The sequence below is a fragment of the Silurus meridionalis genome, chromosome 17 (assembly GCF_014805685.1).
Source record: "Silurus meridionalis isolate SWU-2019-XX chromosome 17, ASM1480568v1, whole genome shotgun sequence".
In the NCBI taxonomy this organism is placed as follows: domain Eukaryota; kingdom Metazoa; phylum Chordata; class Actinopteri; order Siluriformes; family Siluridae; genus Silurus; species Silurus meridionalis.
This window is the reverse complement of record NC_060900.1, coordinates 4,548,101-4,574,970: the sequence shown is the minus strand read 5'-3', so window position 1 is coordinate 4,574,970 and position 26,870 is coordinate 4,548,101. Positions and strand designations below refer to the sequence as shown.

The 26,870-nt window shown below is 39.7% G+C and overlaps 1 protein-coding gene across 3 annotated transcripts in view; it reads left to right on the top strand.

Moving 5' to 3' along the window:
- vps13a (vacuolar protein sorting 13 homolog A) overlaps positions 1-26,870 on the top strand; it is a 38,829-nt gene that overhangs the window by 4,282 nt on the left and 7,677 nt on the right. Inside the window, exons 5-63 of one of the 3 annotated variants that reach the window (XM_046870580.1) lie at positions 210-311; positions 414-523; positions 602-661; positions 846-905; positions 1,765-1,845; positions 1,958-2,015; positions 2,112-2,239; positions 2,352-2,458; positions 3,684-3,855; positions 4,320-4,382; positions 4,550-4,682; positions 4,975-5,069; positions 5,251-5,393; positions 5,754-5,952; positions 6,045-6,159; positions 6,302-6,438; positions 6,573-6,705; positions 7,341-7,458; positions 7,616-7,760; positions 7,900-7,984; positions 8,427-8,602; positions 8,711-8,867; positions 9,087-9,166; positions 9,254-9,313; positions 9,684-9,876; positions 10,074-10,190; positions 11,275-11,378; positions 11,742-11,909; positions 12,030-12,337; positions 12,440-12,587; positions 12,674-12,815; positions 13,550-13,674; positions 13,889-14,058; positions 14,164-14,390; positions 14,788-15,119; positions 15,205-15,558; positions 15,681-15,782; positions 15,934-16,086; positions 16,187-16,445; positions 17,125-17,285; positions 17,391-17,494; positions 17,756-18,041; positions 18,240-18,659; positions 18,744-18,848; positions 19,207-19,353; positions 19,682-19,813; positions 19,920-20,053; positions 21,615-21,689; positions 22,638-22,767; positions 22,968-23,197; positions 23,573-23,726; positions 23,869-24,015; positions 24,163-24,244; positions 24,328-24,397; positions 24,485-24,599; positions 24,799-24,912; positions 25,396-25,541; positions 26,697-26,778; positions 26,859-26,870. The exon at positions 26,859-26,870 is cut by the window's right edge and continues 102 nt beyond it. In XM_046870580.1, the coding sequence (XP_046726536.1) occupies positions 210-311; positions 414-523; positions 602-661; positions 846-905; positions 1,765-1,845; positions 1,958-2,015; positions 2,112-2,239; positions 2,352-2,458; positions 3,684-3,855; positions 4,320-4,382; positions 4,550-4,682; positions 4,975-5,069; positions 5,251-5,393; positions 5,754-5,952; positions 6,045-6,159; positions 6,302-6,438; positions 6,573-6,705; positions 7,341-7,458; positions 7,616-7,760; positions 7,900-7,984; positions 8,427-8,602; positions 8,711-8,867; positions 9,087-9,166; positions 9,254-9,313; positions 9,684-9,876; positions 10,074-10,190; positions 11,275-11,378; positions 11,742-11,909; positions 12,030-12,337; positions 12,440-12,587; positions 12,674-12,815; positions 13,550-13,674; positions 13,889-14,058; positions 14,164-14,390; positions 14,788-15,119; positions 15,205-15,558; positions 15,681-15,782; positions 15,934-16,086; positions 16,187-16,445; positions 17,125-17,285; positions 17,391-17,494; positions 17,756-18,041; positions 18,240-18,659; positions 18,744-18,848; positions 19,207-19,353; positions 19,682-19,813; positions 19,920-20,053; positions 21,615-21,689; positions 22,638-22,767; positions 22,968-23,197; positions 23,573-23,726; positions 23,869-24,015; positions 24,163-24,244; positions 24,328-24,397; positions 24,485-24,599; positions 24,799-24,912; positions 25,396-25,541; positions 26,697-26,778; positions 26,859-26,870 (8,465 nt within the window). The remainder of the gene's footprint in view (positions 1-209; positions 312-413; positions 524-601; positions 662-845; positions 906-1,764; positions 1,846-1,957; positions 2,016-2,111; positions 2,240-2,351; positions 2,459-3,683; positions 3,856-4,319; positions 4,383-4,549; positions 4,683-4,974; positions 5,070-5,250; positions 5,394-5,753; positions 5,953-6,044; positions 6,160-6,301; positions 6,439-6,572; positions 6,706-7,340; positions 7,459-7,615; positions 7,761-7,899; positions 7,985-8,426; positions 8,603-8,710; positions 8,868-9,086; positions 9,167-9,253; positions 9,314-9,683; positions 9,877-10,073; positions 10,191-11,274; positions 11,379-11,741; positions 11,910-12,029; positions 12,338-12,439; positions 12,588-12,673; positions 12,816-13,549; positions 13,675-13,888; positions 14,059-14,163; positions 14,391-14,787; positions 15,120-15,204; positions 15,559-15,680; positions 15,783-15,933; positions 16,087-16,186; positions 16,446-17,124; positions 17,286-17,390; positions 17,495-17,755; positions 18,042-18,239; positions 18,660-18,743; positions 18,849-19,206; positions 19,354-19,681; positions 19,814-19,919; positions 20,054-21,614; positions 21,690-22,637; positions 22,768-22,967; positions 23,198-23,572; positions 23,727-23,868; positions 24,016-24,162; positions 24,245-24,327; positions 24,398-24,484; positions 24,600-24,798; positions 24,913-25,395; positions 25,542-26,696; positions 26,779-26,858) is intronic. The other 2 variants (XM_046870582.1, XM_046870581.1) reach the window with 2 other exon arrangements.

The window sequence follows — 26,870 nt, the reverse complement described above, 5'->3', positions numbered from 1 at the left end:
TAATTATATAAAAACGTTCCCTTAACATGCACTTTGAAGAGTTTTATTTAATACACTGTATAGACAATGATTTTAACTTTTTCAAATGTTTTTTTTTATTATTATTATTATTATTTTAATTGATGTGACCAGTGAATTTTATGAGAATTCATCATGAGAATTTAAGCTTTTTGGAAACGTTTTAAGTGCGTGTCCTCCTTGTACATCAGGTATAAAGTACGATGCGGAAAAGGAGGAGAAGCAGCTGCAGGAGGCTCGGCAGAGGGAGCTTCAGAGGATCGAGGAAACCAAACAGAAAGCGGCCGAGCAAGGTAAGGATAAAAGATTATAACTTTTTACATAAAATAAAAAAAAAAATCCACACGTCACTTATGTGAGTTGACTATGTGAACGTTTTTTTTTTGTGTGTGCAGAAAATCCGAAGATGGAAAAGCAAGACACCTTTGTGGAGAAACTGGTCACGCAGGTGATCAAAAACCTGCAAGTGAAAATTTCCAATATTCACGTTCGCTACGAAGATAGCGTAAGTGCTCGTATGACTGACATCGTTTTAACTTCTGATTAAAGCTTTATTGTTTATGCAATTAATTTTTTCACACAGGTCACCAATACGAATTCCCCTCTTTCATTCGGAGTGTCTCTGCAAAACCTCAGTCTCCAGGTACATACTACTTCAGGATGAAATTCATTCTTTAGATTGATCCGTTCAAAAATATGGAAGCACCCTGAATTATGTAACGGAAGGTTGGAAATCTAAAGATTAACCTCGGTCAAATTTAGGTTATAAATGCTCTACATTTATATAAGAATAAACAATGATGGCAGGTTTGTTTTCTATTTTTCAGACAGCAGATGCAAACTGGAAACCGTGCCTGCTGGATGAGAAGGCAAAGCTGTTTTTTAAGGTAACCATTTTGTTATGAAGACCTGCAGTGGTTCCACATTTTCATTCATCACGCTTATACTTAATATACTAAATAGGTTATATTAGAAAAATCAGACGTGACCTATTTCATTAACTTAAACTTCTAACATTGAACCAATGGCATGGAAGGTGAGCAACCTGTGAGGTCCTGTCATCATTCTCCTGTCTATCAACTTAATGGCAAAAGTTTATGGCTGTTGATGGTAGTAAATCTTCTATATACACTCAATGGACTACTAGTCCAATTAAAATGTTCCTTTTTTTTAATGATGTTTAGTCGATGATTTGCAGTCCTGTCTCTTTTGCTGTGACATTTTCTTATGGACTGTGAAAACATTTCATTGCTGAAATGTGGATAAAGGTCATTAGACATGTTGAGAATTAGTAGATAATCTGGGTTTTTTTTTTTTTTCGCAGTCTGTAGTCTGGTGATCTTTTTATTGCTGCAGCAATGTAAGAAAGCAACAGCAGCAAGATTGTATTCCTCTCACACCACGATTTTTTAGGTCCGAATTCCTCTGTCTTGAAGACTTTCCATTGTTGTCACACTGTATTGGTACTGGAGACTCCTTCCATTAATATTGAAAGAAAAAAAATCTCTCCATACATAAATGGTCAGCATATCACCGATATCCTTGTATTCTAACAGGACATCTTTTAAATCTTTTTAAGCAAATTTTAGTTAGAACTCTGTTAACAAACCACAGGCGAATACAGAAGTGATCATGAAATGAAAATACGCAAAATTCAGACTAGTCAGATTTGTTTAACAGCATGGAGTTACAATTAAAGTTATAAAATGTACCAATTGTATATAAATTGTGTTCTGATTTATTCAGCTCGTCCGTCTGGATAATCTGTTTGCGTATTGGAACGTGAACTCTGAACTGTATTCCATTCACTCAGCTAGTGAAGCCCTGGTAAGTGATCATTTCCTAATCTACTATATGAAAAATTACACAAGGCAGGAAAATGAAAATTGAACCCCACTGTCTCATTCTTTCATGTTATCTCTCTCTACGTTTCTCGTAGCGGCACCTGCAGCAAAACATGGCTGTTCAGAACTCCGTTCCTCATGACTATCAATTTAGTAAGTGACTGCTTTCACTTCTGATTCCATTTATTTTTCTTGGCCAATTTGATGCTGTTATTAAACTTATCACTTGTTCCCGCTTTGCCTTTATAGTTTTCCGCCCGATATCGGCTAACGCTAAGCTCCGTATGAACCCTCGCTCAGACGTGGATTTTTCCTCGCCCAAAATGGATCTGGTTGTCAATCTTCCTGAAGTGGCTGTGGAGCTCAGCAGGCCTCAGGTGATTCAAAGCCGTCACACTGATCATTTCATTTCTGTTTGGTTAAATCAATTATTATACCGTCTAAACAAAATATGAGCTTTGAACAAAATTTGTTTTTGTTCCTTCACAGTACGTCAGCATTCTGGAGCTTTTGGGCTCTGTGGACATGATGTCACGCAATCTTCCATACAGGAAGTATCGCCCAGATGTGCCTGTCCACACCAATGCATACCAGTGGTAAGAGCTTTTACAGTCGTATTTTTTTTATGCAGTGTCTGACTGACTGCAACCATTTTTTATTTTCATATGTGCATTACAAATACATTTTGTATCTTGCCCAATCATTATTTTGGCTCCCTCTACTTGGATCTACGGCATCTACATAGCTTTTTTTTTTTTTGTACTTGCGTTCTTCCTGTTTAAATTTGAAAAGCCGATTTCTCTTTTAGTTCAAGCTTTTTTATATGGGTGCTATAATATGGATTACATCTTAAGTAACAAACATTGGTGGACAAAGTACACAAACCTTGTAGTTGAGTTAAAGTTGAGATGGGTAAAATATGACTCCAGTAAAAATGCTCCCTTTAAACTTTAACTTGAATAAAATTAAACGTATTTGCCTTCAAAAGTACTTAAGTATCCAAAGAAGTATGATTTATTATGGCTATAATTTATCATTTTTGCCTCAAGACTCTTTGCTTAATCAACTCAGTTCATGTGAAAAGACTATAATTTACTAAGTCACTCTAAGCACCGTTCTATCAACCGATCTGTTAATAGAATGATATTAATAAGTCAACCTTTGATGGATATCTATTAAAATGATCATGACCTTCTTTTCAACTACTGCAAAAAGAAATCGGCAAATGTGAAGTTTTGCCGTGTTTGAGTCTCTGATGTTTCTTCAATCGTTTATTCCTCTCAAAATGTTGAACTGATGCTGAACTGTATGTTGGTGATGATTAGATACCACCAAGCACCAATCAAAACAAGTTCAAAACAGATCTACACTGATTGATGGCTTGTTGCATGATTGGCCGGTTAAGTTTTTATCCACTCATAAATAAAAAGGAACGACAATAGTTTAGCAAAGAGATTTGACTTTAAAATGTAGTGAAAGTAAAGTTAAATACTTATAAATAATATACTATAAAGTTCTAAACCTCAGCAAAGTGCTCAGAAAAAGCTACTTAAGTACAGTAACGAATTACATGTACTTTGGTGCACAACTGGGAACAATTAACTCATTAAAAGTACTAGTTAGTCAAATCACAAGGAGTGGAATATGGTGAAATCCAAGAAGTCATCCCTTTGCATTTTCCCAGTTTAACCAAACCCAAAGTGCTATTTAGCCTCTTCTGCATACATGATCAAATCATTCAGTTTATTGATACCTTGCTACCTTATTGATTTCTGATAGTGAGAAACATTGTGTTCTTTTGTTTTTATTGTTATTTATCAGGTGGCGTTTTGTCATCACGGGCATATTGGAGGTGAACGTAAAACCCTCCCTGCACATGTGGTCTTGGAAGCACATCAAACGGCACCGGCAGCAAGTGAAGCAGTGCAAAGATCTCTATAAGACCAAGATCACCAGCAAGAAGCCTACAGAGACCCTGCTAAAGAGTCTGGAGGTAAATAATAACGACTTGGACTATACCATAATGGCAAATAGACAGTAAAACTTTGTTCATGGTAATAAATGAAAGTAATACACTGTTTCCTAATCTGCCTTTTTATATAGTTAAATAAGGATATGGTCATACTAGCATGTCATACTGTATTTTAGAGCACATCCATATAGACCTAACAATGTGGATTAGGACACAGTGTATTACTTTAATTTATAAACACAAACATAGATTTACTGTTTTCCATTAGCGCATCAAAAACTAATGAATCTCGGTTGAGCTAATGGAAAACTACAGATAGCAGACTACTGTAAATGGCATGGCTGCATTTAGGGATATTTTATTCTTTCAAGCTCAACCGATGTGCTGCTGATGCCGTATAAAGCCTTTTATAATGTTCCCTTTTATTTCTCACAGGTTTTGTTCATAACCCGTCAAGCTTCTTTTATGTTCTTTCTTATTTACAGGAGACCGAGAAATCTCTGGATATTTTCAATATCACGCTCGCAAGACAGCAAGCCGAGATGGAGGTCGGGTACAGTTTATTTTACACACACACTTATTAAAAAAATGTCTAAAGTACATTCATAAATGGTGTAATTTAATCACAGCACCGATAAAAGTCTGTAAATGATTTTAGTGAGTGCTGCAGGCTTTTGTCTAATGTTTTAATGATCTACTTCCATCCACTTTACAGGCCTCTAAAGCTGGCCTGCGGATCTACAGGCCCGGGTTGAAAATGGAGGAGGAGCAGTCGCAGGGCTGGTTCGGCTGGATGTGGAACTGGTCTGGAGACACCTGTGACCAGACCAAGGAAGTCAAACCCGGAGGTAGTGAACCCGACAGTTTCTATTAATGATCTAACTCTAATAGTTAAAATTTTTTATAATAACAACAAATTCACAGGGACCTGATTGGCAGAAACTTCACTTGAAAAAAACGTGTGATTTAGTAAAATGTTCTGTGAGGGGAAATTGGAAGTTTTTTGAAATAGTTAGCATTTGGTCAGTGATAAAATAAGTTTCAGTTTTCCAACATTGAAAGGTCTTACAAATGAAAATATTAGAAATATTTTACAAATTTGAGACCTGTGTAATGTAACCTCTTGGTGTTTCTCCATAGGTTTTGACACACTGATGACTCCTGCAGAGAAAGCCAAACTCTACACTGCCATTGGATACCACGAGACAGCTGTCAATCCTAATCTGCCAAAAAATGTGAGTGCTTTCTGTCTGTTTCCTCAGAATGTGGAATAAATGAATTGACCTTTTTTATTTCTTTTAATTTTTTACATACACACTTGATTGGTACCTAATCCAACAATAATATAAGCTTTTTTTTCGGATGCAAATGTGTAACACTAAGCAATAAGCATGCTGATGTATTCTGCTTTTTCAGTTTGAGGACATGAAGGTTCGGTTCCAGTTGGTGAGCATGTCCGTGTCGCTCAAAGAGAGCAAAGAAAAACCGGAGATTATCAAACTGTCCGTCATCGACCTGAGAGTCATGCTGACGCAGAGACCTTCTGCTCAGGCCTTAAAGTAATCTCTTTTATTTTCTTCATAACTTTCCTCCATTTCACACTGCAACCAGGGGTGCAACAGTACACGTATTCGTACCGAACCGTATTAGCACAGGGCTTTCGGTTCGGGACGCACGTATACCGAATGCACTCTTTTTTTTAACGTGTGGAAAGAGTTAATATCTGTCATAAATGTAATACCGAAATTGAACCGAACCGCGAGTTAAAAACCGCTGTACGTCCCGAACTGTGAATTTTGTTTACCGTTACACCCCTAACTGCATATAGTAGTATTATAAATGATTCTATTGCAAATGTTGACCAGATAGAAATCTGACATCCAGCAGATTTAAGCAGTTGTCAATATTTCTCTAATCAGGATCACAGCACAGTTGTCATCCTTTGAGGTAACCGGTGTCTTGAGGGATGGTGTCTCTCCCACACTGCTTTCTCCACGTCGTGTGGTGGAGGAAGACAAGCCTCTGCTCAGCCTAATGTTCGAAACCAATCCACTGGATGCCAAAGCAGATCAGAGACTGCATGTGGAATCTCAGCCACTTGAGATCATCTATGATGCAGTCAGTGTACAAGAGTAATTTTTTGATTATAACAAAGAAACCATGGCTTCATTTGGTCTTATACGAGTGTTTTCTCTGTGTTCACTCTGTAGATGACGGTGAATAACATGTCAGCTTTCTTCATGCCTCCAAATGACCTGCAGCTGGATGAGCTGACTAACGCAACCCGCATGAAGCTGGAGCAGTTCAGAGACAGAACCTCAACCGGTGTGTGTTTGTGCGGTGGGCATGTGTGTGAAAACCTAAAATAGAAGCACAATAAGTTTTTATATTCTATGCTGCATTGTTCTGCACAGTACAATAACCGAAGCGATCCTTTTGAAACACAAAGCCTTTTTTGTTAACGTAGGACTCATGTACATCATCGAGACCCAGAAAGTTCTTGACCTGAAGATCAACCTGATGGCCTCCTATGTGATTGTGCCTCAAAAGGGCTTCTACGACCCAAAGCACAGCCTTATCATTCTGGACCTGGGACACTTTCAGGTAACTTCATCCCAAGTCTCTTAATCGCAAAAATACATTTGTATGACATCAGGAAACGGATTTGCTATTAAGGACATGCAAAAGCAATTGAATGTTAAGAGACGTTTATACAGTTCCTCCTTACTCTCATGCAGATGTCGAGTCAGAGCAGAGCCAATTTGCCACAGCTCTCAGTGGATAAGAGCACCATTGAGGACATCATGTCTCGAGCCTATGATAGCTTTGATGTCCAACTCACCAGCCTGCAGTTGTTGTATTCTAAACCAGGTATGAACTCTTATATGAGGTGGCATCAAAAAGTTTCGAGACTAGCGGTCCACAGATACGGTCGACTTTCGCCGCATGTCCACCGCCTTTCTATTGATGGCCTCGCCCCTGGGGACAAATTCTAGATGCACAATGCCACGAATTTTGGAAAAGACTATGAAACCCGCGCACCCAACCTTCGTCGACATGAAGGACGGTTCGACCACGGCACTGATGGAGTTCTCTGCAGACTTGGACATGGTTTTCCTTCTGCTCCTGGGTCAGCAGCTTGCAACGTGCCATCAACACCGTGCATGTTTAAATCACACTTGTGGATCGTCTGGACTGTTCTGTATGAGACAGTGGCAGCAATGTTGTGGATTGCAGGGGCAGCCGTGTTGTGGATTGCAGGGGCAGCAATGTCATAGATTACAGGGCACAGCTCTGAATGTATACAGGACAATGTCTTTTGGAACACTGACTTCTAAAGGTCGGTGCCGCCTGTGACTGTGCGTGCAGCCTTGTGCTGCCATCTGTTGGTGTGTTAAAAAACTAGTCTCCAAACGTTTTGATGCCACTTCGTATTTTCTTAATCTTGCTTATCTGACACATTTATACACATCGTTTAGAAAACACAGTGGCTGGTTTGATTTCAGATGGAGACTGGGAGAAAGCTCGGAAGCTGAGGCAGTCTTCCTTCCATGTTCTGGAGCCCGTCGACTTGAAGGTGGTTTTCAGCAGAGCCATGGTGGTCACTGACTCAAGGATGCCAAAGTAAGGGGACTGTCCTTAAAGTTTATTCTACATACATAAAAATATATATATAAAATCTAGATCAGTTTTTGTTCTGTTTATATTAAGCTATAGTCTGTACATGGATATAAAAATCATTAATGATATAATGTGTATCTGGATTCTTCCTGCCTGATAGGTTTAAGATATTTGGAGAGCTCCGGCTGCTCTCCCTGCGCATCTCGGATGACAAAGTCCGCGGCATCCTTGAGCTGATCGACAGCATTCCGCTGCCTGAGAGTCGGCCCTCGCCTCGAGCTACTGCTTCACAAACAACACCCAAGGTGTGTCTGTGTGTGTTCAACCGCACCTTCCGGTTAGAATCCAGCATGCTCGTTTAAGATTATTAGTACATGAAAGGTGAGGGTGTGTTTGTGGCTAATGTTTGTAATGTAATTGTGATGTTTCATTGCATGTCTGTAGGTACTCAAACCAAAAGAGACCCCTCAGCTGACCCCCAGAAAACCAGCTATGGTTGACCTGCGCTCCTCAATCATTTTTGACTCGGGTAAGATACACAAAATTGTGCACACAGGATAGATTCTGGGCAAAAGAATATCAATAATGCAAACTCTAGTATCAATTAGGGTTTGTAGAAATATATCCCAAACGTTCAGGGTCCTGTGGTGCACCATTAAATCTGTTACAAAAAAAATGGAATTGTGACTCTGACCAGGTATAAAACAAACAGTCAGAGAAGCAACCAAAGGGCAGAAAGTAAAGTTTAGTACAATGCTACCACCATGCTTCACATTGGGCTGGATTGTGTTTCTGAAAGTTGTATCACTTTTGATCATATCTTTGATCTTTGTTTTCCTGTTTGCAAACGTCTGACCCATTTGATAAGACTCTTTTTCAGGGTCTAAGTTGTATTTCTATGAACAACGATTCCATCTGAACTGTGGATCTCTCGAGCTTTTTTCGAATATTTGACTTTGCCTATTTTTCAGGCTCGGAGGAGGATCTGTTCTTTGACGCCCCCAGCTCGCCAGTTGAGGATCTGCCGTTCTTTGAGGCCAGCTGTGGCTCCTTAGAGAGATCAACCTCCATAAAAAAGAAGACGATGGTGAAACATGACCCCAAAAAGAACATGACCGAGTTCCTGCTGAATTTTGAGATAAACACGGTGTGAAAACGTCATGAAACTTTAGCGTGTTTGTATTCGCATATATTCAGCACGTTTAGGTTTATTTCCTGTACGTGTTACATTTGTCGTCTTCTTCGGTATATGCAGTTGTCCATTCAGCTGTGCCGCCTTTCAGAGGGCTTGGAGGTTCCCGTCCTGCGACTGGAAATCGAGAGCCTGGGCACGGAGCTCAAAGTGCGCACATTTGACATGACTTCCTACACGTTTCTGCGGGAAATCTGCCTGGAGTGCTCAGAGTACATGGGTATGTCCTCCTGAGCTCATACACACATTGCTTTTGTCAGGTGTAGGGATGGGTATCGTTTACATTCTATCGATACTGGTAACGATACGGATACTGCTTATCAACACTCTCCGTACAGCGCGCAGATTGTGTCAATGATTCGCCTCTAGAGGCCGCTCTCTTAATGACAGCAGACCTTCACTTACGTTTTTTACGTTTTTTGTGTGTGTGTGTTTAAAGATGGAGAAAACAAGAAGGTGCACCTCATCACCACTCTGGATAACACTGAGGATGATCTGCTCACATTGGAGTACACTAAGGTAAAGGGTTTTCTGTTTGTGCATTTGGTGGTCCAGGAAAACCGCGCATGTGCAAACTCGGATCTGTCTTTTTTTTTTTCTGTTCAGGCGGATAAGAACGCTCCAGATTTTAAATCGGTGTATAAAAACACAGAGCAGCTTATCAAGGTAAGTCCGAGTATCTAGCTACTAAAATATCTTTTAAGCTGTGCTAAAACGACACTCACGTGACAAACAATACCCCGTATTGACAATGTGAGGGAAGTTTGATTGATATCTTTTAACTAATAAAACAGCTCAGGTGCATCCTATTTCCACTGATCATCCTTGAGATGTTTCTACAACTTGACTGGAGTCCAGCTGTTCGCCTTATTGTTTCATCAATATAACGTCTGGCTTGTAACATGAAAACTGGTCGAAACAAAAGATAAAAAATATGAAGAGAACCAAATTACACCTTTTAAAAGGATTAAACTATTGAGAGCTAGCTAGGCGATATCTCTTCACAGGTATAAACAGTTGCCCTTTTTAATCACAGGTAAACTTCTCCTCCTTGGATGTGCATCTCCACATCGAAGCCCTCCTCAACTCAATGAACTTCCTGAACAGCCTCCTCCCTCCCGCAAAGAAGGAGGAGCCTGCCGAGCAGCCTGCTCCCCAACAAGATGATGAGGGAGAGGCAGACAGCGAGGAGGAGAAGAAAGAGGAGTCCCCCATTACCAGGAAATCCTGTAATGTTCCCTTATTTTGGCTGTCAATAACCAAGTCATGTGTAGTGATTTATGATCTCACCAGGAGTCTTGTAATAATGATTACCTTGTTTGTTCCTGGACAAGACCGCTATAATTTGGTGTTTTTTTTTTTTTTTTTTTTCATAATAACTAAATATTCATTCGTTCTGCCTGTCATTTCTTGTTTTTTATTGCAGCTACAAAGAAGTCGAAGTTTGAGGATGTGGTGAATTTGCACATCAGAGCAGATTTGTCCTGTCTGAAGGCCTTCATCAGAGGAGAGAAAGCCAGGATCTCTGAGATCAGTATAGAAGGTAACAAAACACACATAATACAGGGCACACACACACACACACACACACACACACACACACACACACACACACACATACATACATACAAATACAACACTGTCTTTATTAATTTTGAAACTTTAAAGATAAATAATAATGACAAGAAAAAATATATAAATAAATAAATAAAAATAGTGTATATATACTTTATATATAAACACATAGATCAGCAAAACTTCAGCAACTATTTTACTACTTATCTTCTCAAGATACAATACTACAGAAATAAAACTTAATATATTTTATAGTAGTCAATGTGCAGCTTGTATAGCAGTATAAATGTACTGCCCTCTAAAAAATAACTCAACATACAGCCATCATTGTCTAAATAGCTGGCAACAAAAGTGAGCACACCCTAAGTGATAACAGCTTAAATTGACCAGGTATAACTCTATGCTTTTATGTTGGTCCCTCTTTTGCTGCCAAAAACAGTCCTGACCTGTCAAACATTAACTTCTTGAGCAATTTAAGCTACAGGAGCTCGTCTGTTGGATCGAACAACACGGGCCAGACTTCGCTCCCACCGTGCATCAATGAGCCTCGGCCGGCCATGACCCTGTCGCCGGTTCCCCACTGTTCCTTCCTTGGAGCACTTTAGATAGATACTGACCACTGCATGCCGGGAAGAGCATTCTTTCATTCAGTTTTAGAGATGTGCTGGCCCAGTCATCTAGCCCAGTGGTCCCCAACCTTTTTGGCGCCACGGACAATATTTTTCACCGACCGGCCTTTAAGGCGTGGTGGATAAATACAACAAAATAAAATGATACAACCAGCAAAAAACTGATAGAGATAATCAGTGTTTTTCACTTTACCGCTCATAATGCCATAAGGTCATAATATTATGCCTGGTCGTTGTATATTTATGTAATTAGTACGATAGTATTTGTAATTAAGTATGTACACATGATTTATAATGTAGCCCTAACCATAATCTCAGCAATACAATGAATTCTGTGCTTTTCTCTTCGAAAAATAAGAATCTGATTATTTTTATTAAATGGCGCTCATGTGGTGAGAACACAATCCTCTCTCTCTTTTGCAGGTCTGGTTTCTGAAGTACAGATGAAGAAGAAATCAGTCGAGATTTCAGCTAACCTGAAGAATATTGTCATATTGGACTGCGACAAAGATGCGCTGTACAAAAAGGTAGTAGGTTTAACGTCAAAATATTTTAAACGTTATGTCAAGTGTTTCAAATAAAGTACACATTATCACATCAGGACAACTCAGAGGTGGTCCAACTTTTATATATTTAATTGTTGAAAAAGAAAAAAAAAAAGCATATACCACAATAAATATTTATTTAACAAGCAAACTATTAAAAAAAATGTTTAATATACATGTTAATATTTTTCAGTATTATATTGTATTAAGATGAGTCAAATGCTATGATATTCACAAATTCATAACCAACATATATTCATACAACCATAAACACTCAGGCACTTATAGGTCTTATGGTATAAATTTTAAGACATAGTAATAACTCGTCGTAACCGTTCCTTCTAGGCAGTGTCTGTAGCAGATAAGGACGTGTTTGGTTTCCACATGGTGAACTATGTAGATGCTACAGATGGAGATGCCTACACAGATATGCAGATAGTGGACACTAGCGTGACTCTGACAGTGGGCTGCATCCAGGTCGTCTTCGTCAACAAGTTTGTCTCCTCAATACTGGTGCGTAGCAAACAAACCTGTGATTTTGTGCCACAATGTGTTATGTTGATGTTATATTTCTGTGTCAAAAAGACACAAATTCATTGTATATTCCTTTTTCTGTCACGGGTCCAACTCCAGGCCTTCATCAATAACTTCCAGGAAGCAAAAGATGCTCTAGCAGAGGTCACAGTGCAGGCAGCGGAGAAAGCAGCCACAGGTGTGTTGGAGCTTGCCGAGAAAAGCACTCGCATTTCGCTAAATGTGAACATCAAAGCACCTGTCGTTTTCCTCCCCCAATCATCCGTTTCCACGAACGTCATCGTGGCCGACCTGGGTTTGGTGACGGTCAAGAACCACTTTGAGATCGTGCCCTCTCAAACCCACACCAAGATTCCCCCCATCCTGGAAACCATGAGTGTGGCTCTGAGCGAGCTGAAGATGTACAGGTGTGGAGCCGGGTCACGTGTTCAACTGAATAAAATCAATTTAAGCATTGAACATACTTTAAATATAAAGGATGAGTGTGAGGGTTTTTTTTGTGTACTTAGAACCACATTTAAAGACGGCCAGTTCCAGAGTGAGATTCAGGTTCTGAAGCCTGTCAACATGGACCTGTCAATCAAGCGCAATCTCTCCGCCTCCTGGTACCACAGCATCCCTGACAACCAGATCAACGCACACCTCAAGCCCATGAGTGTACGTGTGTGTTTGTTGGTCTGAAAAGTTTCACGTTGTCTTGTATTCGTGTCTAACTTGTATATTCGTGTGTGCTGATACTGTAGCTGATCTTGAGTCAGGAGGATCTAACTGTGCTTCTGAGGACTCTGAATGAGAACCTGTCCGAGACTTCTGACACGGTTCCCGCTCCTAAAAGTTCTGATAAGACGGAGACGGCATCTACCAAAGATTCACAAGAATCTGGAGGTATATACTTACGCTCACACGCAAACACCCTCGGAGTGAAAAGCTTCACATGGTTCCTATTTTTTTTACATACGTTTAATAACCAACATTTTTTGTTTTTTGTATGTAAAACAATCACAGAAATTAAGTTTTAGCATTTAAAATTCAGGTTTTCCAGAATCCCAAGTAAACCAGTTTCTCACAGTAAACCAGTTTCTGACAGGCCACATGTGCATACTGGATCATGATTCACACTTATGTAATTTGTTACACAATAACAATTGTTCATTAAGTGTGGCGGCTATGCTTTCATTTTACACTTTTATATACACAGGTCGTCCCTGCGTTATGATGGATCGAATTTTCGCAGATTATGATGACCATTTCTGCTACAAAAAAAAGAAATTGTAAATATTCGCGCGCCGTTTTAATTATGGTACGATACGTTGGAACGTTGCCAGAATGTACGCAACTCCCACTTTGTGAGATGCCTTTATCTCGCCAGTGGTCGACAGAGTTTGGTTTTCTTGGTTTAGAGCGTGTTTTTGGTGTTTCAAAGTCCATTTTGGACACTAAAAAAAAACACGTCCAGCTCTGCTTCTCACGAACCGGCGCTTGTGCATGCACGCATTGCCACATACGGTATATACTGTAAAGTTGATACATCATGAAATGTTGAAAATGGGGGAAATGTGAAGCGGATCTGCATGTGACTATAAGTATCATTTGTCGTGTCAATTTTAATCGCCTCACAGGAACCACAGTGGTAACGGCAGCAGTAGTGGAGGGACAGAAGACGGCCAAACTGAAAAGCACGTTAAAACTCCACTTCAAGTTTGATTCGTTGACTCTGGTTCTCTACAGCTCGAGCGGAAGTGAGGTAATCCGATCCGATCTCTGGGAAGTGCACCACGTGCTGTAGCTAACACTGAAATTATTATTGTAAAAGTTCCAACATCTACCTGTCAGATGTTGCTCATAATTGGTGTGTTTGAAAGAGTGTTTTAGAGTTTGACACCATTTTATTTAGACAGAGTCATCGAAATGTGCTTAAGTTAAAATATTATATGAAATCTGTGTGTGTGTGTATTTAGACTTCATTGCTGGACTCCCATGATGAACAGCTGAAGCTAGCAGAGTTCACCCTGGGCACCATCTCCAACTCAGTGCACATGTTTTCCGATGGCTCCATGAAGGCCTCTGTGAAGCTCGCCGAATGTCTGCTGGACGATAAGAGGAAGAGAGTCAACATGATCACTTCCAGGTCAGAGGTTACGAATAAATCAATCGAATTTCTCTTCTATGCAAACACAAATGCTAATCCTAACTCTCAATTCTGTGTTTGTGTGTGTAACTTTGCTTGACTCAGGATGATGGCAATGCGAAAGGGTTCTGAGAAGAACGTTATGGTGGAGGTGAATTATCGCCAGGGCCGGGAAGGAACCATTCTCGACATTGTAGTCCAGGATCTCTACCTCTGCGCCAGTATGGAGTTCCTGCTCACGGTGGCTGATGTTTTTCTGAAAGCCATGAATCAGGGCTTTTCCAGCCAGCCCAAGAGCAGCAAACCAGCATCCCCTTCTATCAAAGACTCTGGTAATTTTGTTAATAATCTCCTCATAAATGTGATTAATTTGTTAAGAATTATCCAGGAAACAACCGGAGAAGGCATCATTCATCAACATTTTTATTATCAGGGTTTCCACAGGGTCTTAATAATTCTAAAATCTAAATATCAAAGTTTTAGGCCTTCAAAAGTCTTAGGTTTGCTGTTCTAGGTGTTAAATAATTTTAAACCGGTCCTAATTGTCCAAATAGTCCAAATATAATTCCCTGTCATACGACTACAAATGTAAAGGAACATCAAAAAGCCGATCAGCTTTGTTATTGGCGCAAATCTCTTTTAGATTGTGCCACAATTACAATGCTTATATATTAAAAGCTATTTTCAATGCATTGAATACATTGTGAGGTTTTCCAACATGTTCCACAGCAGCATCTGCTCAGCCTTCGGTGGCGAAGACTGAGATGAAAGTGATTGTGAGGAACCCCGAGATCGTGTTCGTGGCTGACCTGAGCCGCGCCGATGCTCCGGCCCTCGTAATGACCACGCAGTGTGAGCTGCTGATGAGCAGTGACTCTTCTGCTCAGTGCATGACAGCCGGCATCAAAGACTTGAAGGTTGTAGCATGTCCGTTCGTGCGTGGAGAAGATGAGACCAACAACACCACAGTGCTGCAACCGTGCCAGGTGTTCTTCAAGCAATCGCAGTCACCTTCTGAGCCTCAAAATATAGAGCTTTCTATAAACTCTCTCACCCTGAAGGTAAAATCGGGTTCTTCAGGAAGTGCATTTAATCACTTTATCTTCAACTTGGCTCCATCAAATCTGATCACCTTTTCACTCCTAGGTGTCACCTATCATCATAAACACAGTCATCACTATCCAGTCAGCGCTCACCCCTGCAGCCGAGACCCCTGAAGAACTGGAGAGCCCGGTGCCTCCGGACCTGTGGGAGCGCAGGGACTGGCGGGATCTCAAACTCTGGTTCCTGGAGGAAGATGGAGAGGAAGACTCCAAGTCTGTGGCTCCGCTTATCCCTCAGGGTGAATCACTCCAGCTTCACATTGCTTCCATTTGCCTGACTCTAGAGGCAGGTGTGGGTCATCGCACTGTGCCCATGCTGCTTGCCAAATCATCTTTTCATGGAGATGTGAAGAACTGGAGCACCCTGATCAACCTGCAGTGCCACCTCAACATGGAGGTTTAGTACAAAACAAATTGATTTTGAATAATCAGCTTTTGATATTATTTGAACGTGTACCGAAACCTTTCATCTCCGTTTGAAAATAGCTTTAAATGTTTGCTTATGCGCCTGTGTTTTAGGTCAATTACTATAACGAGATCTTGGGAGTGTGGGAGCCACTTTTAGAGCCACTTGAAGATGAAGCTAAAGACGGTTTCCGACCATGGAGACTGGAACTGAAGGTCACATTTTAATACATTTTCTTTAGCTAAACCCTCTAAGCAATATATATATATATATATATATATATATATATATATATATATATATATATATATATATATATATATATATTATATTATATTATATACATATATATTTCCTTAAACACAGATGAAGAAAAAGTCAATGAAGCGGTCCGGGATTTCCGATGAAGTGGACTACATTGTTCCAGACTACAAGACCGTAATCAGCATCAATAGCAAAGACCAGCTGAACATTACTCTTTCCAAATGTGGCCTGAACATGCTCAGTAATTTAGGAACGGTACGAGCACTTTTCATGATTTGTTCGAATTAGAACCCGGTGTGGTGAAAGGTTTTTCTCAAAGCACTTCTGATGAGTTTATTTTATTTTTTAATCCCAGGCGTTTGCAGAAGCTGCCAAGCAGACAGCAGAGTGTTTCCAAAAGGACCAGGCTCCATTCGTGGTGAAGAACCTATTAGGTTTACCTGTTTCTGTTCAGTTCAGTGACGTGTTTAAACCTATAGGGAAGAAGTGTAAAGACCATGTGGTGGAGCTGCAGGACGGAGAGTGTTTAAACATGGACTACACCCTCGCCGCTGCTGACGCTGATCAGTTCTCAGCTATGACCAGCCTAAGCAGCAGAAACTATATTCAGCCAAGTAAGAAAATGTGTATTACATCTAGGGTTGCAAAGGTAAAAATTTAGGATTAGGAGTTGGGAATTATTGGAATTTTAACTAGGATTTTATGGGAATAATTAGAAATTTTGGGAAAAGTATATAAACTGTATCATATACAAGCATAAGGATAAACACTTTAATAAGAAACTGATATGCATGCAAAATAATACAGATTTAAAAAATGGCGTTTTTGATTTCAATTGTTAGTATAATTTTTCATCAATTATGTTATGGAGAAATGCGCAGTGCATGTAGGGGGTGTGGCCTCAGTAAACCTGCAGTATGTGTGCTGTGTGCAGGTAGAAATTAATCTGAAATCGCATTTAATCTGGTTGTTTTGACCAGAATTATCCTGCAAGATTTTATTTTCCAAATACATTTTAATTCCCTGTTACAGGCGAACCTGCAATTTAGTAAATTCCCAGTTTATTTCTGTTAATTCCCATGCAGAGATTCCAGTCTTGAAAATTCCAGAGATTTTGCAACACTAATCACATTTTGTTTAGTACTTGAATGCTCAGTAGTACATAAAATAAAAAAACTAATTAAATAAATGAGCTGTATTTTCTGAAAAGTAAATAAATTATAAGATGGTCCATACACTTGCAAATACGACTATTAACTAGATGCCCAAATGTCCTGATTGGATGTTTTCCAGCTCCTGTCGGCCACACGTCAGCCAGCGTCATCCCGCTAATCAAAGTGGGCCGAGGCATATACAGCGTCATGCACCTGAAGTCTGGAGTCACGCGCTTCTTCGTGTGGCAGATTTACTCCAACGAGGGCAGCAAGTTTGTCAAGATCCGGTCACCATTCCTGGTATCTGACATCTACTCAATGTGATGAGAAAACCATGTACAAGCTGTAGATTTTAAGTTTTCATAGACTACTTGATTTCATATTGAACTTTTCTCCTGTGTCCAGATTATTAATCACTTTTCACTGCCATTCCGGGTGTTCGAGGGCTCCACATGTCTGGGCATCTCTTCCCCCACTGAGGAGTTCTGCGTGCCTCTCGGCTCCTACAAGTATAATACGCATTAATATTTGCATGTCAGATGCCTGTAGCATCTTCTGTTTATGGAAACACTGAAGAGGAATAATGTTACAATAGAAATATAGACTTGTCCCATCCTCGTTTATATTTTGTACATCTTCTATGAATGCTTCTGATAATGCCCATTACGTTGTGTTCTTGAATTTTGTCCCTATTAGAATGTATGCAATTATATATAAATATTAGTTTATTCAGTTGCCTTGGTGCACTCATAGCTGTGATGTTCTCACAGATCAGAACTTACCCTGCAGCCTATAATTGAAGGAGACGAGCAGTACGAGCACTCCGAGAGCTTCAGCTACGAAAATCTCATTCTGAAACCTGACGGATGCGTGGAGAAGACATGCCCTCGCCGTGACGACGCTGCTCACATATTCAAGGTTAACATGGTTCCCGTTCAGGACACTGTGATGCTTAATAGCACTCAGGAAGAATTTGACCAACCGTTTGCCCTCCATCTATGGCCGCCCGTTCTTCTCCGGAATCTGCTGCCATACTCGATCACCTACTCGTTAATGGTATCTATTGGCTTGCTAAAACCGTATACTGATGTCATTTATGCTGCTTTAATTAGTTAAAAGGTTAAATGACTAAGTTATGGAAAAACTAAATAAAATTAAAGTGGCTGAGAAGTAAAATTTCCAAATTTTAGGAAAACCTTGTTATGTGTTACAGTTGGTAATATCCTAACACAACATCTTGCATGTTTTCGAAAGGTTAGCGGAAGCCCTGCCCCAACCATGCTGAAGGAAGGCCACTCTTCCCAGCTCCACACGGCCATCATTGACCACTCAAGTCTGCAGTTAAAACTCCTCGGTTACCTCCAGCAGGACTGGGAGGCCCAATACCACCTCAGCTCCGACCACGAAGAGATCAGTTTCATCACATTCCACTCCTGCCACTCGGACGATGAGGTAGACGGAGAGGCCACAAAGGCCGAGCTCGATATAGCCGTTCACGTGAAAAAGGAGGTGGGCCAAGTAGTGGTAGCCATTCATTCTCCTTATTGGATGGTGAACAAGACGGGCAGATTGCTGCAGTATAAAGCCGATGACATCCACCGCAAACACCCCAAAGATTACGACATGCCCCTGCTGTTTTCTTTTAAACCACGCAACTTTCTGCAGAATAACAAGGTCACAGGATGAACACAGACACAATGAAACATAAATGCAGATTTCTGGATCTATTCTAAAACTGAGCTCTTCTCCTTTCCCCAGGTCCGCCTGATGATTTCAGACAGCGAGCTATCAGACGACTTTTCCATAGACACAGTCGGTAGTTATGGGGACGTCAAATGTAAAGGAAGGGCCAAAGATTACCTAGTGAGTGATTATTTTAAATAGTGTACATGCACATTCTGGAAAAGTATGGAATTTGCTTCGGGTGAATTCCAGGTCTGGATTAGTACTAGGGGGTCGTGTTTCCATACAATTATGTGTTTCCATACAATAGCCCTATTCAGTATTCTAAAATATAAATTAAATATAATTAATATTATATTTCTAAACCAAAGGCTATGCCCACAGTGTTTTATATATATATATATATGTGTGTGTGTGTGTGTGTGTGTGTGTGTGTGTGTGTGTGTGTGTGTGTGTGTGTGTGTGTATATATGTATATGTAAAGTATTTTAGTCTTTATGCCTCATAGTACAGTAAACTAATACAGACATGCTTTCAGGTTGGAGTAAAGATCGACACGAGCAGTTTCAGTCTGACGCGCCTGGTGACGTTCCTGCCCTTCTACATGCTCGTGAACAAAACAAAGTATGTCATCCATGTATGCGAAGAGGGACAGGAAGACTGGACTGAGGCAAAACCCGGAGAGGTCAGCACTCATGTTGAGTCTTGTATTGGTTCAATGAGCTGTAAAAGCGTGATATATTCCCTCAATTAGCATATAATTGTTTTCACACCTAATCAGTGAAAAGGCTAGCGTTTCGATATTTTATCCTGTATTTACTTTAACAGTGTGGTTAAACCGCAAAAGACTTTTCACTACAAAATCCTTTTAATATCGCTGGTATTCACAGGGTTATTTTTTATGATCGGACATCAAATGTGAATTTTGTTCTTTAGATAGTAATCGAATAGAGAATTTGATATCAATAGCTCTCAATAATAATTTGTTTGAATCGAAAACAATTCTTTCACAGACCGCCACTCCATTCTGGCCAGAGAGAGATTCTAAGGAGCTCAGAGTGAAGGTGGATGGCTGCAAGACCACTGCTCAGGCCATCGCTTTCCATCAACCTGAGAACTGCCTTCTACTTCACCTTAACAACACTGTAAGTTAAAGTAAAAAACAAAACAAAACAAACCTCTCCCTAAATGCACTTTAATAGAAAACGACTCTTAGTAATGAGTGTTGTGGTTTCTTTTTGTGGGTTCCAGCTGGGGGGCATCATTGTTGACGTGAACCTGACTGAGCATTCGGCCGTAATTCGGTTCTCCGATTACCATGACGGTGCAGCTCCTTTTCTTATCATCAACCACACCAAGGAAAACACACTGCAGTTCCACCAGAGGTGAGGAATTAAACTGAACCAGACTAATGGAAGAAACTATTTGTATTTTTAGAACAAATACATATTTTTATTTTACTGTAGATTTATACAGAAATGAGTGACCCTCTTATTTACCCTTCTTACTAGTATCACTCAGTCTGGTGCATCACAGAAGTATTTATACAGTGGCTATAAGACAAACACACTTGTGTTAATGCTTCAATAATACAACAAAAATATTAATAATAGTTCTTGCTAATACTAGTAGGGTTGCAAAATTATGGGAATTTTCAAGACTGGAAGCTTTCAATGGGAATTAATAGGAACAAACTGGGAATGTATTGAATTGCAGGTTATAGCAAGGATTTTACATGTACCGTATTTTCCGGACTATAAGCCGCTACTTTTTTCCCACGCTTTGAACCCCGCGGTTTAAACAATAAAGCAGCTAATTTATGGATTTTTCCTGGGTTTTTCCCAGTTTCAAAACTGAGACCCAAAACATTAGACCAATGAAATTGTGGATCGGGTTCAGGTGAACCAATGAAACTCTTTATATTAAATCAGACGAGCTCCCACTGAATCAGACCGCACCACATCATAAATATAGATGAGGTTCCTCTGACGTTTGACCTGCCGCACACTCACTAACTCCAGTTGCAACAGAAATTATATAAGCACAGACAGGTTTCCAAAACTCGTGCTTTTTTATTTTTTTAGGCAACAGCATTACGGGTTAGTCAAAGAAACTTAGAACTGAGCATCAGAAAATAATAAGGACATATTCCTCGGTCTTGCACACATGCAGTAATAACGGAAAAATGCGGCGGCAGGCTATTCCCAAAATACCGCTCTGCTTTTAAAGGAGCCACAACATATTTCACCCGTTACACCGTGTAGACACCTGCAGCTTATAGACAAGTGCGGCTTATTTATGTTCAAAATAAAAATCTTTGTAAAATTCAGTGGGTGTGGATTATATATGCGCTTTATAGTCCGGAAATTACGGTAGTTAGGGGAAAAAATCTTGCATAAATTTACATTTAAAACCTCCTTGTGCTGTGTGAAAGCTATCGTGCAATGAAATGATACTAACAATTAAGTAAAAAATGTGAAAAATATAATACATCGCCAAATTTCTAACTCCAATCGATTCCCAACTTGGAATATTTCCCAAATTCCCCAGATGAAGTTCCTACGGAAGGTTTCACGAAATTTTCCACCCCTTTGCAACCCAAATATACTAATATTGCTATGAATGTGTCCCTGCTTTATAACAATATTGCGCACCCGTATACTTCTAACTACTGTGTTTTGTGTCCCAACTGTAATTCAGCATAATACAGGGTGATGGATTTGTGCAGTAGGATCTGCATGCCTAAATAAATGTCTAATAAAAGTCTTAACACACTTTTTTTTTTTTAACTCATTCTTCCCTTTGCTCTTTAATGAAACTAACAGTACATAATAATGTGCTGGATTTGTTTCCTCTGTTTATTTTTTGTTTAGTTTTAAGTTTGTTTGCCTTACAGGTCTGTTAACTGTTTGTTAAATGTTTTTTGTCCCCTTGCCACATGTTCAGCTGCAAGGAACGTAGACCCTCTACTTTGGTTCCTGAGGGAACCTTTGTTCGGGGGGAGGACAGAGAGTCCAGCTGGTATACAAACACATACATTTACATGGCAACAGAACTGCACTTTAAGAGTGTTAAGCCTCTGTTATATAAAATGTCCATCAGGCTACGCAATATTTTTATATTCCTGTTTAACTTTGCATTTATACGGTATAATTGGTAAATAAAAAAAAAAAATGTTCTGCTTTGCTTTTACCGTTACAGCTTTTAGATGTATGCTGGTGCTGTGAAATAAATGATCTGCTTTCATTTCCTTCTTTCTACACAGCATGTTTTTCTCTTCGTCCTTAACGTTTCCACTTCAAAATGAGAAATGTGATTGACTTAAATCCTGCCACTTCCTAGATTGATTTTCTGAGATCATTTATGTTCTCCGATTGTATTGCGGCTGGGTGATATGACAATATAAGTTTCATGATAAATGACATCATATCTTTTTTGATGAATTACATTGACACCTTTGCTGTAGATACCAGTGTCTGATTGGATGTTAAATATATTCGTATTTATTCGTGAATTGTATTTTTTTCTAGACATTAACTAAAACATTGCCGGGTATGCTGATAAAACAAAATGATGCAGCATAATAAACATGCAAATTTGCAGTATCATAGATTATTATTTATTATGATATTATATTTTTGTTGTATCATCCAGCCTTTCGTTGTGTACACAGCATGTCTTTCCAGCGCAAGGTGAACTTTCTGTCCTCTATGACAGTAAGACTGCTCAGACCTTCTCTCTCTAAAGGATCGTACTCTCATCTATGCTGGATGATTTTTCACTCCGTAGGCTGCATAGTTGCTGTAGTGTTTTGCTCAGTGATCTCTTTAAGTGCAAACGAACTCCAGCAAAGCAGAAACAGCATTCACCCAAACTCCCAAGACATTGCGTTTTACGTTCCGCATAGAAATGGTATGGTGTTTGGTCATATGTGCTGATTCTAACATACTGCTTGTTTCGCTCTGTTAGCTCTCAGAAGCTGGAGAAGGACAAGCTAGGTCCAGGCCAGGCTGTCTACTATACATGGGCCGAGCCCACAGGATCCAGAGTTCTCAGATGGGAATGGGGAGATTACAGTGGTGAGCTAAAGAATGAGAAGGTGAGGTATACTAGCATCTGAATTTGGACATGGTGTCTTGAGAGAACAAAGGGTGTTTTTTGTATTTATTTTTTTTATTAGCATGAAATCTAGAAAAAGTTCAAATTAGAAAAACAACAGGTTGCTAATTATTTAACGCCTTCTCTGTGTGTGTGTGTGTGTGTGTGTGTGTGTGTGTGTGTGTGTGTGTGTGTGTGTAGGACCTGCTGAACGATATAAACGGTGAAAAAAAACTGTTCGTCATCTCCTTTTATGAAGGCCTTCAGCGGGTGGCGTTGTTCACCAACGAGGAGCGTGTCTTCAAGCTGCTATGTGAGAGCGAGAGGGTTGAGCTCGCCGAACAGGAAATTAGCCTCTCACTTCAGGATATGGGCATCTCATTAGTCAACAACAGCACCAGCCAGGAGGTGGCCTATATTGGTATTAGCAGGTAGTGTAATGTAGGGCTGGATGGTATAGAAAACTCTACTTTATACTGCTGAAGTATGTATAATAAAACCTTATGTAACTTATATGCAGCTTCATATCATATATAATTCCATAAGATTGTCTAGAAAGTTTTAAATTGTTATATTGCTATGTAGTATCTTTCTGATCAATACAATCGATGCATCGTTAACTTTTATGCCGAAGCACTGAAGCATTGCATGCAATAGAGGGCTCCAAAATTGCACACTGTTCATATTAAATGTCAGTAATTATGCGACTTAAAAATTTGCACTTTTCCAATTAGACGCATGATGTAAGAAAATAACATGTATGGATCATGGATAAATAGGAAATATACTACTGTTTATGCACGTAGCTCTGACGTGGTGTGGGAGACCAAGCCGAAGAAAAAGAGGCGCTGGAAGGTTTTAAGCGGGAAAGACGCCGAGATGTTAGAGCAAGCCTACAAAACGTACACAGAGAGCAACCCAGTGGATCACTGCATCCTAGACATGGAGAACGGCTACCAGGTTACAAATCACACTGATTCTATCAAAAATAGTGTATAATGTGTGTCCTGCATGGAAACTGAACCCTGATATCGTACCAGGTGTTTCCATTTTATTTATTTATTTGGCTGACTCGTTCTTTCTCGCTCTCTTTTTCTCTCAGGTGATTTTGACTCCTAACGGTTCAGACATGAAAATGCTGCAGCCTTATGATGCGCCTCTCCGAAGAAACTACCTTCCAGCTCTGAAGGTTGAGTACAGCGTCTCGGCCAGACAGAAGGCATACCGTGTGCAGATTAACAGGGTTCAGGTTCGTCTGTCACACACGGACCTCACAACACGTAGTATACTCGCTTGCATGCTTTGCTTCTTTCTTTAAAAGTCTTATATTTGACTTACTGAAACCTGTAGAAACCCTGCTTACAAAGGTTAAACGTTTTTTTTTTTTTTTGTGCAGATCCAGAATCAGCTTTCTGGAGCCATTTTCCCTTTCGTGTTCTACCCAATCAAACCTCCCAAATCAGTCAGAATGGACTCAGGTCAGCGATGTAACATTTATATAAAGTGAATACGATTATCACGGAGCTGCTGTATGACCGGAAAGTCATTCTGTCTTTTACAGAGGCAAAACCGTTCATCGATCTCAGCCTCATCACGAGAGCAGCAGGACACTCGGACATCCTACGCATCAAGTATATTCCTGTTTTTTTTGTTTTGTTTTTTATTCCACCTTCAACCTGAAGTATGATTCTAACTCATCAGTGCCATTGTACTTACAGGTATTTTAAGGTGTTGATTCAGGAAATGGACTTACGTTTGGACTTAGGGTTCCTGTACGCCATTTTGGATCTGTTCACTGCCGAGAACGCTGTCGCAGTCACCACAGAACAGGAAGTAATATAAACTCGCACTAATGCAACACAATTTTTAATAACGGCCTCTGATTTAGCGGTCCTCTGGTGAGGTGAATGCACAGCCAAAGAGATGTGTTGGAAGAGTTTTTTGGTCTCACTGTTTATGCAGTTTACTCTTTCTGTGTGTGTGTGTGTGTGTGTGTGTGTGTGTGTGTGTGTGTGTGTGTGTGTGTGTTCAGGTGGAGTTGTTTGAGAAGGACATTGAGTATTTAAAGACCGGCTTGAACCACGTTTCTGCCACAGACACTTCCCCCATCAGTCTTTATGAGTACTTCCACATCACCCCCATTAAGGTATGGCACCTGGTATTTGTCTATCCATTTGTGTATTAGGCCTCGGGGGCGGTTGGCAAATTACCAAATTTATAGTGCCACATTACAGCTTTCCTATGTTAATAATTTCTTTTATTTTTTACATGTGCCGGGGAAAATCGTGATTATACTGTATATTATATTATATACATGAACATATATATACATGAGAAAGGTGGTAGATAAGTGGTTAAGATTTTGAACTTCTGATCAGAAGGTCATGATTACAAATTTCAGCACCACCAAGCTCCCACTTCTGGGCCCTTTAACAAAGATCTTAACTCTCATTTATTCAGGTGTATAAATTATTGTAAGTCGTTCTAAAAAAAAGCCCCACTTTGTGGATGACATTTTATGCTTGATGAATCCAATTCTCTGTCTCAATTTGCTAAATGATTTTAATATGGCAATTTATAATGGTAATTACTATGATTAAGTTATGACAATAGTGTTTGGTTTCTTTAGCTCCATCTGAGCTTCTCTCTGAGTTCTGGAGGTGAGGATGGGAACAAGGAGAAAAGAGAGTCTGAGATGATTCCTGTGCAATCCCTCAACCTGCTGCTGAAGAGTATCGGCGCAACGCTGACCGACGTCCAGGACGTCGTCTTCAAGTAATCGCTTTCACTCCGCGTTCTGCGGTTTCACTAGAGCAAATCTCACGAACGATACCATTTTTATGACGTTTTAATTTACTGCTGCATTCAGGCGTAGGTAAAGAAACATGACATTCAAGTGTTCCTGTGTTATAAAACTAATGGTGCAAGGGAAGAGAAATGGTAAATCAGTGGTTAAGACGTTAGACTTGAGTTTAGTTCCCAGAACTATCAAGTTCCCACAGCTGGGCTCTTGAGCAAGGAAACCCTTAACTGCTCAGTTAATCAAGATTATTGCTCTGGATAAGGGTGTCTGAAAAAACAACAGTGGTAAAAATTTGAATCAGGATATTCAGTGGGTCTGCCCAAATTTTCTATGAACCAGGTGTTATTTGAATATTATGTGTTACCTGGATTCATTTGTATGCAGGAGATATATAGAACAGTCAAAGTGTATGAGTGTGTGTCTGCTACACTACCACTCTCGTCCATCTGTGTTGGCTGTGGTTTAAACTTCCTTATTCTCTTTCACACTTGCCCCATCTTTAAACAGTATTTCCTACTGTATTACAGTGTGGTTAGTTTAGGATTTCACACATGGTCATGCAACCACACACCAGGGATTTATTTTTTGCAGTGATGCTAATGCTGCCCCCTGGTGTTTGTTTAAATAAAGCAGACTTTATACTGAATAATAAAAGTTGACGGATCGTAGTAGTTGGATCGGTACTTGCCGATAATGATTAATCAAACGATAGATTTAAAAAAAAAAAAAACACCATGTAAAATAGTATTGAATTTTATTACAAAAAATTTAATACAAATACTGAATCATAAAAATGTTCTAAATAAAATGAACGTGAATAATTATATGAATAAATATTGAGGAAAACAAGACATGCAGTCGAATGGAAACAAAAAGTAACACTCCAAATAAATCAAAACAGCTCCACCCAAAATTAAAAAAAAAGACACAAGTAAACAGCATGTGGCATCAGTGATTCACCTCTAGAGGCCACTCTGGTACTGTATAATGCAACCTGGAAAAACTATCAATATGTTTTCAAGACATATTTATTAGTAACAACAATGAATATAGTAGAAAATGTAATCTGGACCTGCTGATGAAGCTCAGGATTTTAAGATTTTATAAGAGTGTATGTGTTATTCCAGGCTGGCGTTCTTTGAGCTGACATTCCAGTTCCGCACCACGCAGCAGCTCCAGTGGGAGGTTATCCGCCATTACTCCAAACAGGTCACCCTTAACCTCCTATTTTCAACATTTCCAACACGTTATTATGTGCATTTCTCATCTGGTTTGTGTGTGTTCTATAGGCCATCAAGCAA